The sequence below is a fragment of the Thamnophis elegans genome, chromosome 6 (assembly GCF_009769535.1).
Source record: "Thamnophis elegans isolate rThaEle1 chromosome 6, rThaEle1.pri, whole genome shotgun sequence".
Taxonomy (NCBI): Eukaryota; Metazoa; Chordata; class Lepidosauria; order Squamata; family Colubridae; genus Thamnophis; species Thamnophis elegans.
In genome coordinates, this window is record NC_045546.1 from 34487679 (window position 1) to 34500143 (window position 12465).

General features: G+C 33.9%; 1 protein-coding gene across 3 annotated transcripts in view; it reads right to left on the reverse strand.

Annotated features, from left to right (window-relative positions):
* Positions 1-5326: 5326 nt before the first annotated feature.
* The window catches only part of CBLB (Cbl proto-oncogene B), a 63985-nt gene continuing 56846 nt past the window's right edge, over positions 5327-12465 (reverse strand). For all 3 annotated transcript variants that reach the window (XM_032219590.1, XM_032219589.1, XM_032219591.1), the window contains one exon: positions 5327-8277. In XM_032219590.1, coding sequence (XP_032075481.1) covers positions 8021-8277 — 257 coding nt within the window. In that variant the 3' untranslated portion in view covers positions 5327-8020. The remainder of the gene's footprint in view (positions 8278-12465) is intronic.

Sequence of the window (12465 nt, forward strand, 5' to 3'; positions counted from 1 at the left end):
TTAGAGAGTCTGGGCCTTTCTGTTAAAAATACAAAGTGATTGGCACAGACAATTAGGCTCAGTGTGAGGATACATTAAATGCCAAATGCATATGGATAAAAGCTACCAATTACTGGGGACAGAGTGAGGAATAGCAGGTGGAACAACATACACTATCTGGCAGTACTGATGGCATTAAAGCAGCATAGAGGGAGGGAGGGGGAGGGGAGAGAGAGAGAGAGAGAGAGAGAGAGAGAGGGAGAGGGAGAGGGAGAGGGAGAGGGAGAGAGAGGGAGAATATCATGTCACTGGGGAATACTGATGGGAAATTGAACTGCCAGAGTTTCATTCCTCCAGTGGATCAATAACACAAAAACAATTGCAAACTAAGAAGTACAAGATTACATTTAAAACAGGCAGAATAGACAATATCCTAAGCATGCAAACTATAGGAAGCCTTCTGTACTTACTGATCATGAGGGAAAGAAGTTCAATCATGACAGCTGACATAAATATTTCAGTTTCTACTTTATCAATAAAATTTACATAAGCAGAGTTTGGAAAGGCATACTGTTATGTCTGTATCCTAGGGTTATTTTGTGAAAGAACCAAATAGTACTGTTCCTTGGAAATTCCTGAAATATGGGGTGATTGTCTGCCTAATTATAAATAAAATGATCCATCAGCCTAAAAAAGTTTTCTCATTCTGGAACCCCAAAGAAAACCCCCACTGTATTCTGATGCACAGTGGCAGAGTAACTCCAATCAGTACAAGGGTCTGGCTAGTTCATTTAAAATTTTATATCAATCTTTCCTAGAGGAAGCTTTGATTCCACACTCAAATGATGAGATCATTCCATACTGCCAGTTCCAGTGTCTGATCTCATAAAACGTATTTACATTCTCAAGATTAATAAAGCCTCTGGCTGTGACAACCTCATCTCCAGACCTGCAAGTGATCTTAATCATTCTATTTTTTTTTTAAAGATAAGGCTAACCTTGCCAACTACTAACTTACTAGCTTGCTGAGCATCACCAGCAAGCATAATTCATGCCATTTGGAATGGAAATTGCAAGAATGGTTGGCAGAGGTAACTATCTTCATTGCAAACAAGTGGAGTTTAGGCCCACACTGTCTAATCTAGATAATGTTCCTGTTTTATGTGGTCCATATTTATGTAGTTTATGGAAAAGTGTAGGGAAACATTCAGAACTCCCTTTGACAGTGGTTCTCAACCTTCCCAATGCCGCGACCCTTTAATACAGTTCCTCATGTTGTGGTGACCCCCAACCATAAAATTGGTATCTCAGTTCCTAAGACCATCGAAAATATGTGTTTTCCGATGGTCTTAAGCGACCCCTGTGAAAGGGTCGTTTGACCCCCCCAAAGGGGTCCCAACCCACAGGTTGAGAACCACTGCTTTATGAGGTCTTTGCTGACATTAAATCAGCATTTAATTTTATTTCAAGATCACTCCTATGGATGAAATGCAAGAATCCCAGCATTGTTTGGAAATTATTTTCTTATCCAGAGTCTGTATAATGACTAGGATCAGAATGTTTTGATCCACAGGGATTACTATTAAAGCTAATTCCTATACATCAGGGAGTTAGCAAAAATGCCTTCTTTTTAAGATTCCTCTTAATCTATGCATATGCTTATTGGCTAAGGAACTTTCAGACCCAAATATTCATCTGCCCACAATTGCAAATATGAGTCTTCTGCAGTTACTTTATGCAGAAAATACAGCTATTATTTCTTTAACAACTTAATACACTGCTCTGGAGTGATAAACTATTTGAAGGTTAAAATACTGATTTTTGTTAAAACATTTAGGAACTTCTGAGAACAACTAGAGGATCAAGGGACTGAGCAGGTAAACACATATACTTACCTGTGATTTTTTTAAAAAAAAACCTATGGTCATGAAGTGCACATATTGACTATGTGATCCTGCAGCCTCAAAAAAAAAAATCTACCCCACTTCAGAAACACTTCTAAAAAGGGTTTTCACATTAAAAATAGGGAATATATCCCTGCAACTTTAAAACTATTCACAAGTAAATATCTGCCTTAGCTTTTTTATGGTTCTGAGCTAGCTCCATATGCAAGTTACAGGTGCATAGAAGTGGTCCCAAATATATATCCAACTTGATTTTGAGCTAAAATGTGTCCAGCTAAAAACTTGGCTGTTAATTATTGTCTTGAATGCCCCACTTTTCCCAGCTGCTTTGATTTCAATCTGTCACCTATTATCCTAATGATTCACATGTCAAGCTAAGCCATTATACAATTTGTTATTGATGAAACATAGCCATTGTGAATGATACATCATGGTTTACTTTTTCCTAAGCAAATCTAGCTATTTTATCATTGTTAAGTATGATGTACAAATAATTATAACTGGTTATAAAACAAATATATATTACAGTGCATCTCCCTTATTACACTAGTTCTCCACATTTTCCATACTTAGAAGGAATTAGAATTCCTTGAGAATATAATTGTCCTGTATTCCAAGGGTATAAAAATGTATATTTTAAACAGGGGGAAACTATTTTTCTTCAGATAATTGTTTATGATAGAGCAAGAGTATACACGGGTGATAAAAATTCCAATTCATTTTCTATTAAATTATTAATCTGTATCCAAGATTATTCAGCTTCTATTTGAATAGAATAAATAAATCTATCTATCCTTTTACATAGGCCATGGACATACTGTATATAAGATTCTCTCTACAGAACATTGACTGAAATAAGCATTAATCTCTCATTGCAATATTACAGCCCAGAGTCTATTGGAGTGGACAGCTGTGGAAGGAAAGCTTTGCAGTAGCCAGCATGTGTTTTTCCTTCCCTTGGTTTACTTCCCTGAGAGAAAGGCAGCACAGAAAGGTTCAAGAAAAGCCTAAAGAACACTGTACTACATCTGAATTTCAATCATAAAAGGAAAAAGCTGAAACCACCAGTATGGGTGTGTGTGTTTGGAGGAAGTTTTATGTTGTGGGGGAAATAAGAAAGGTAGCATTTGCAGCCGAGGGAATGGAGCAACCATCAGCTTAATAATGAATTGATGGTGAAGGGACAGTTGGCTTCTACAGAACTTCCTAGTTACAGATATATAGAATACATACACTCTCTTTAATTTAGAAGGTCAGATTCAAATAGCAAGGCTAATACTATCCCCTCACAATTCTTTCAGTTGTTTTTAAAAACTTCCAGTTTTTCTGTTTTATGTTTTTTGAGATTATAATTATTAACAGCACAACATTCTCCCAAAATTCCCAATTTCCTGGCATAATGAAATGGATTTATACAATGGTTCCGTGAATAAGAAATAAAAATTGCAGAAATTTTAAAACTAGTCACAAATGTCTCATAAGAAAAACAGGAGCTAGTAAGATGATTCTGTATTGTAAGAATAATTTTGCCCTATATTGAGTCATTAAAATTCACAATTCACAAATTGTAACATTTCTAAAAATTTTTGTAGAAGTATACATATATCATCCCTTATGTACTAATAAAAGAAACTTAATAGACAATCAAGACAGTGCTTTAAATGATAACCATTGCAGAGAGGGATTTTGGCATTGATAACAAAACGTTAATTTGTTAAAGGACTGTGTCAATCCTAAGTAGGCTCTCCCATAGTTTGCTGACTACATCAGCTCTTGAGATCTGGTATGATCAGAACATGTTCACTGGCTGTTAATACTTGGTAATGCTTTATGCATCACACAAACTAGTCCTATAAGACAACATGCTACTACTATCATTGACACCAAGCCTTTAAAATATGCATCCCTATAAAACAAATATGGTTGATAAACATATTCTTGAGGGCTGTTGTTTATGAGAAGACAAATTTTTCATAGACAGCTCTTGAATAAACTCAAATGAACTCTTTGCATCCCAACAACTCAACTGGTATTTAGGATAGTAGCTAAAAGCTATGAAAAACTATTTTGCAAACACACATCTATACATTCTGAAGCCTGCATTCCTCATCATGTGGAACTGATGTATCAAAACCTAGTTGATGTTTGATAGAAAACAAAGAGAAGTCATTTTGTTAACATTAATTTTTATAAAATACCTTACAAGAACAATATAGTAACTTCAGGTTACATAATATTTAGAATTGAAAAAAAAGCTGAACAAAATATAAATTGATCACATCACTATTTTTACCACATTAAACAAGTTTATAAAAAGTATTTTTTCTTTCAGATAAAATAGTTATTTAGAAGAAAAATCTTCAAAATAAAAACTATTGAAGTCCTTTCAAGAAATCAGTCTGAGAAGCATTACAGTTCCAGGTCAAAAGGCTGTGCCTGATTTAGAACTCACTTGTCTGCTTCCAAATGTATCAAGCTTTAAGACACAAATTAAAACATTTACCAGGTCAGTGCAAAGTAAAGCTTCAAGCTGGAAACAGGAGAAACAGAACAATGTTTCGGTCCAAAATGAATTCACATTATGAAAAGTCATTAGGTTATGTGCTCAGGATAGAAGGAAACTGGCATTAGAGTACTGGAAAGAATGTTAAAACAGATGCTTGTTATTTAGATGCCGAGTATCTATTTGTGCTCTATAATGTGAGATATCATCAACATTACTGGAACGCATCACTATCTGTTTAAACTATTTAAAATTGTTTGGCTGTAAGGCAAGGATGCATAAACTGCCCTCCCTTCTCCTGAAGACTTTTGTATGTGAGCCCAAAGTCATTCTGAAATAGCCATCTAGATGTAAATTTTTAAAAAATCAGAAAAAGAAAATATTAAATATGCATCAAGTAATCATTTGTTTTATTTAAATCAATTTAGATCTTGTATAGAAACTCATTCAAAGCCAGCAGACTGATGATCCCCCCCCCATCAACACTTTCAATCCAGATAAAGAATGTAAAATAAAAGTTGAAGTATGATAAAATTATTTAAGTTTTTGAATAACTCTCCATTGCAGAAACATGGTCATACTTCCAACCTAGCAAGTAGCTTATGGATTAGACTCCAAACCTGATTCATTTAGGACAGGGGTATCAAACTAGCATCATCACGTGACATATCGGGACTTTTTTATCCTTTGCTAAACCAGACATGGCATGGCCAGTGCATGACATATCCTGCCCATGGGCCAGGAGTTTGACAGCCCTGATTTAGGAAGTGGTCATATAGCACAATATGATTGCTTAAAGTTGTGAAGTTGTGAATGCCCCAACACTGGAAGTCTTTAAGATGTTGGATAGCCATTTGTCTGAAACAGTATAGGGTTTCCTGCCTAGCCAGGGGGTTGGACTAAAGACCTCCAAGGTTCCTTCCAACTCTGCTATTGTATTATTGTAAATATGTTTGTATACTTGTAAGTTATGTGCCCTTTTCCTCTGAAAACACAGAAATCTTGCAAAGATAATTTGCTATTTATTCTTCTGGCTGCTAACATGTGCACATTAATTTATAAAAGAATGTTTATATTTTGTTAAATTTAAATCCTGCTTTTCCTTGAGGAACCAATTATATCATACACAGCACTCTAAAAAAAAAGGTTATATTAACAGTGACCAACCCCAAACTATTCAATAAGTTTCTTTGGCTGAGGATAGACTTGAATCTGGCCCAAGTCTTAGTTCATCACAATTATATTACACTGGCTTTCTATTTCTTTTGACTCTCTTCAAAAGCTGCACTTGAGGGCAAAAGACTTCTGTAATGGTGAAGAGATTTGTAGGAGTATTTTTCATTGGGACATGATATCATAATCTATCTTGTTAGACAAGTCCTGTATATGCTTTACTACTATGTTGGCACAATCAATGTAATAATTATAAATATTACTATTCATAGGATTTTAAAAAAAAATATACAGGACATGATCCTCTAATTACCCTAAACCGCAGACATATATGTGCCAACACACACATATACAATCCATTTTTCTGAACTACAATTGGGAAATTTTATTCTAAGAATGACATTACATCCTTTAATTTAGCAGCATATTAACTTTTTAATACATACTTAAGTTGGGAGTATTAAAAATCATTTTTTTTAACTTTGACTTCAAGGTAACAAGAGAAAGACTCTATCTACTCTTCTTGATACATTTAGATTTAAATGTAGTCATATTTCATGTTTATTTTTCACAGGGAGTAGTAGGGATGATGTGTCAGTGAAAATTCTATTTTTAAACAATCACTATAAATGATGTTGATTCTATAGTTCTATTAATACACATTTATAATTTTCCAAATGACCAAGGATAAAAGATGTAACACTGGCGTTACAGATTACAGGCATACCTGGCTTTTTATATTACTTGCAAATTCCACTAAACCAAGTCCAATCTTTGTGGAATGTTTACTATAGCTTTGGCCTGTCAAAGGCATCACCAGATGCTGAAATATTATCAAACCATATCCTATTCTATATGTTGCGTCTTCCTCCCTCAATTATATGGGATCAGAGAAGACTGGAGGGTCAACCTACACATTTGTGTGTCTCTATTCTTACACTATGTAATATATAACTTAAACAGGTCAGTGATGGTGAACCATGCCCAAAGTGTAATATAAATGCCAATTTCATCCAGCAGGAACGGATTTCATAGATTTAAGAAAAGATAGGGAAAATAGGCATTTCAAGATTACATTTGTATTCAGATTACCCCATTTCAAATCAACAACTTATATATTTTTTTTTAAAAAAAATAGGAATTGGAAGATCTAACTTTAAAATGTGGGCTTCAATTCCTAGAAATCCCCACCCAGCATTCTGAAGCCCACACATCTTAAAGTTGCCAAGGTTGAGAAACACTGATCTAGGGGAAAATGAAATTCATTGAAAAATTTGATTTGGCTTGTGCTTCAAAAAATTACTAGTCACTCAAGGCAGAAAGTTATGTTCAAGAAAACAGACACAACACAATAAGTTGGTCTGGGGACTAAGTAAACATTTAAGGTATAATGTAACTTAATTAAAATCCTTGTAAAATTGGTTGATACAGAATAGAATTCAGCAACAGCATAGCAAATTTAAAGTGTTCTTAAAATGATTCTGTCCCCAAAGCTGTGATGAAATAATTATCTACACAGGAAATTAACCAAATACTTCTTTCCATAAGACAAGATAATAATTTACCTGGACACTGATAATATAATTCACTCTGATGGATTTCATATATCAGCCAATATTAAGGCACGCACAGCCTTTCATTAAGCTTGTCAAGGAACTAAAGTCTAATTTCAATCCCATACCTTTCGCATTTTGAATAACTATATCAAAAAGGATTTATGTTTTCAGGTCATTATCATGCAATTCTGTATATTTTAATTTTGTAAGATAACCATACTGATCTTGAAGCTTAACAACCACATGTCAAAGAAAAGCTACCCAGTGTTGCTGGTCAAAATACCTTTTAAAATAGACCAGTAACAAAGTAACATATTACACATTCATTATTTTTGCTTTGTGTAAATAGCAACGGTCTTATCAGAAAAATAAAATCAGTAGTGAAGGCCTCATTTTTCTTGCATTTTATTTGAGCAGAAATGCAAAAAGCTTTCAAAGCTTCTTGAAAAATAAAAATGGAGAGTGCACTTATATATGTATAAAAAGTAACTGACTTAGTAAGTGGGGCAAATCAGTATAAAGACAACTGGAAATGCCTCACAGTAGAAAATATGAACAAGAACACAGGAGGACTATCAGCTTTAAAATTATCATTTACCATCTTGTAAACATGAAAAAAGCATTTCACAGATTAAAAGTTCATGGGAAGTAAACGTCTTTAAATTATTTGTCAGTTCAACCCTGATTCAAAAATATGGCTAGCAAAAATACAGATTTAATTCACTTATATCTTAAAGTGAGCAGTTGATCTTATTTTGAAAAATTGTTCCAACTCATTCTTTGAAGATACATCCAGGGAAAAAAATCTCACTTGAATCCCATCTCACAATTGTACAATATTTCTCATGTTTACACACACACATACAGAGAGAGAGAGAATTAGGCTTGCTGCAAGGTTTTCCATACTATAGATTGAGTCGTGGAGAAACTGATGGAGGAAAGCAAGCAAATTCTCTTAGAATGCTCCGTGCTACATCAAGATTATTCTGGGCTATTTCAAGGGCCCTCTTCACTTCTTCAAAAGAATAACCTTCTCCCATAAGTTTTGCAATCTTTGCGTCAACATTTTCTATAGATGTATTATGTGCCTTCCTATGGTGTATTTCTGGAGCAGTCCTACGAGGAAGTGGTTTTGGAGGTCTGGCTGGTGCTTGCAAACAATCTACATAAAAAGGGGAAAAAAAGAATGATAATTTTTTATGGAGAAAAAAAAAGATATTCCTGGCTAATACAAAGTCATTGATTCTATTCAATTGTCTAACTATCAAAGGTAATTTCTGAATTTGAACTGCACTGTGTATTTATACATATTTAATCTTTGCACAGATAGGAGCAAAAGAATTATTACTTGTTTTGTTTGGTTCAAGAACAAGCCTTCCATTCTTCTGAGGTGGATAAAAAGAGGACCCAGATTGCTGGGGGCAACATGCTGACTCTAAAAACCTCTGAGAGGCTGTAAAACACTGTGAAGTGGTATATAGGCCTGAGTCAGTGGTTCCCAACCATTTTTTGGTTATGCCCCACCTAAACATCTATAAAATTCTGATGCCCCCACATGACATATAATTTTTATTTTATTCAAAAAGTGAACTCTACTTATGCGAAGCCTAAAAGGCAATTAACTTGGTTTAAACAAGGTTCAAATTGCCCCCATTAAAAATCAAATTGTCCCCCTATGGGCATGAGCCCCACATTGGAAACCACTGGTCTATGCTATTGCTATTAGATGTTACCAAACCATGCAAGAAAGATATAATTAAAACTACTTCATTTTAACTTTAACTGATTTTCTCTAATATTTTCTATGAATCTAAGACCTTCACATTTATGATTCCTCTGTTATCACAATATTTATCTCTATGACGTACAGTTGCAAACTATAAAGTGTTCTTGGAATTAATGAAAATCAGGGATGACATTTTAAAGCATAATTTAATAAATACAAATGCAAATAAATTATCTCAGAAATTACCTTGATTTATGACAATTGAATCCAACATTTCTATTGCTATACGAGACATTTCTTGCCCCATTTTTTGACCTTTTTTGCCACATTTGTTAAGTGAATCATTGCATTTATTAAGTTGGTTAGACAGCTGTTAAGTGAATCTGCCTTCCCCATTGACTTTGCTTGTCAGAAGGTTGCAAAAGGTGATCACCCCAGGACACTGCAACCACCATCATAAATATGAATCAGTTGCCAAGTGTCTGAATTTTGATCACATGATCATGGGGATACTACAATGGTCATAAGTGTTTAAAAAGTAATCGTAAGTCACTTTTTCACTGCTGTTGCAATTTTGAATGGTCACTAAATGAACTGTTGTAAATCGAGGACTACCTGTAATTACATATCCGACGGCCTTCCATTCTTAAGGTTTTTAATTCAACGCATTCCAATAAATTAATTACAATGAAACACAGTAAGGATTTTTATCTTAATCATACATATGAATGGGATTATTTAGTTATTATCAGCTGTGGTCACAGTAATAATAATTCATATGAAATTGATTTTAACAAGTCTTTATTCCATCAAATGGCTACATCAATTCTGATCATAAAATGGGCTGAAATAAATATAACATATGCCTTATTTTTATTCAAGAATATAAGTATTGTTCACAATATTTTATTTGATTTGGGTAAAACACTATGAACATAAACTATAGAATCTAAATCTATTTTAAAAAAATATTTTCAACTAGTACACAAATTTCCTCTTAATTTGGCTTCAATGTAAATTATTGATACATTCTGTATTGTATTGCTTGCAATATGACTAAGGGGATGGATATTTAGAAACATGTTATTTCAAATAGATCTTAATATTTGAATATCCTTATTTTTTTAAAAAAAATATGTTTGAAATTGTCAGCAATGAGAATCTTCCAGTGGCAACATTAATTTATTTACTAGTATCCAAAACACCACAATTAATAGATAGGAATTATTTATAATACATGCCAAATTATGGATATTGGACAATTATGTTATTGGATAGAATTAGTAAACAATGAGGAGTTCTTGGTGCTTCCTGAGCTTAGTTGTTTGCCAAAGACTCTTCATATCATTCAATCCTGAGCTATATATATTATCGTCTATTGGAATAAATAATGCATATAACTTATACATAGCTATTATAGCTTATATCAAGTATACCAACATCCACATTAAAAAGATCCAAGTGATTTAACTTGTACATAATGCACCTGGAAACACATTACATAAAATTGTTGAAATTGAATTTTGGAAAAGATCTGTGTAAACTAATTACATTACTATACACACTAAAGCAATATATTATAATAAGAGCTTGAAAATATTTTTTCACACCTTCTATTAGATTAGAAGTTCAAACCCATTGGGCGGAGTTTATTACAAAGCAAGTTATGTTGAAGTTAAATTTAAACTCATACACTTACGGTATAGGTACATAAGAAGTTTCTACTGTTACAACTAATGCACTCGGGATTACCTGTTGTCTTTTTTAAAAAACAGTTACCACATCTTAAAAGACTTTCAGCCTATAGCTATCTAATAGCGTCACTGTATCTAATAGTGTAATTCAATTTTGTTTATTGGCAACAAACATACTTTTGGCATACTTTACTCAAGTGTCCAGTCTAATGGTTAAAATATGGGAATGCTCAGATGGCAGACAAGACCCTTTACTTACATAGCCTTGTACTTGGGGACTCCAAGCCAATTATAACTGTACCTTTCCACCACAAATCTTAAAGGAGATGTAATTGAAAAGTTCTCCATGGGCTCCTAAAGTTAAATCAATTACCATCCAATTACAAGTACCTCTTTGTTACTAGAAACATAGATCACTGAATCAAACTTGTAAAAAGTGTATTTTGAGTCATCAAGTTTAAGTATTGTCATCAAGAATACAATTTAAAACATCCAATAAAAATGAGTTGTCCAGGTTTTGTGTTGGCAATGTGCCTAATAATGTAGCAACTGGCTAGCTGCAGATATTTTGAAATGACATAATTTTAACTCTTTCCTGGGATTAGGCCTGGGTTTGCAAATTAGCATATCAGATACTCTTCTGAAGGACAGAGTTAAATACAATGCAATTCTATTGATGTTTGATGTCCATGTAGCTTAATACTGTCAACCACAGTATTTCCTTGGCTTGTCTCTGTGAGTTGACGGTGCCCTGTTACAATAATTTCACTCCTACTTGCACAGAGTTGAGTGACCATCTCTCTATCCTGAAAACAATACCATGGGGTACCTCAAGACATTATTTTGTCCTCAGTGATACACAATAACCATAAAAATTGCTAGGGGAAGATTATCTGGAGTTTGAGGGCTAATAACAATCAGTATGTTGATGATAAAATTCTCTGTAACCTCTGAATTAAGAGAGGCATATTCCAAACCAGGACACAGCAATGGGGTAGATAACAGCCAATAAATAGAGACTTTATCTTAATAAAATTTTGGAATGGGTGGTTTCCACATAAGAATTTCAGAAATTTGCTTGCTCTAACTGGAACCTAAGTGACATATTTCTAGTTTTTGTAAGTGTAGCAGTTATATCTTTACATGGATGGGAACAGTTTAGCTGTATTTGTTCAGGAAAGGGCAACTTTATATTTAGATTATTATAATATATGCTACAAGGGTAGCTTTGTGCCGATCTGGAAAGAGAAGTGCACACAAAATGTGGCATAGCAGGTTGCTAAGTGTGGCGCATGATCATGCACATGTTATATGTTTCTGTTCGTTTCAAATTCAGTATTATGCCAGGTTGAAGATTCTGCTCTTTATATTAGAAGATCCTAAATAATGTGGCACTAGGATACCTAACAGATCAATTATGCTGTTACAGACCTGATTGGTAAGATCATCCTAGGAGGTTCTGCTGCGTGTGCTGAGACTGACTGATTGTCATCTTGCGGTTACTCACAGACAAGCCTTTTCTGTAATGATGCCTGTACCCTGGAATGTTCGGCCACCTGAAATTCATGAGGTACCTACTGTTACATCTTTTAGGTACCTTCTGCCAGGATTTCCTTCTATCAATGTTTGATGGCTAGTTTTGCTTTTGTTTAACATATCTTTACTTTGTTTTTATTATTGTGTTTAATCCTTCTGATTGTAAACAAGTCCAGTATTTGACTGTATGAAAAGCACTATAGAAACATTAATAATGCATCTTGAGTTTGCATAATATTTCAGCACATTTAATTATGGATTTTTTCTGATAGTGATTGTGATGTTCTCTTTTTATGCTAATAGGGAATTTGTAGATGCTAACACCACACAGCAGTTTTGTTTATTATAAACCACCATAACCAAGACTGACTCCCAGCAGTTTACAACACAAAAA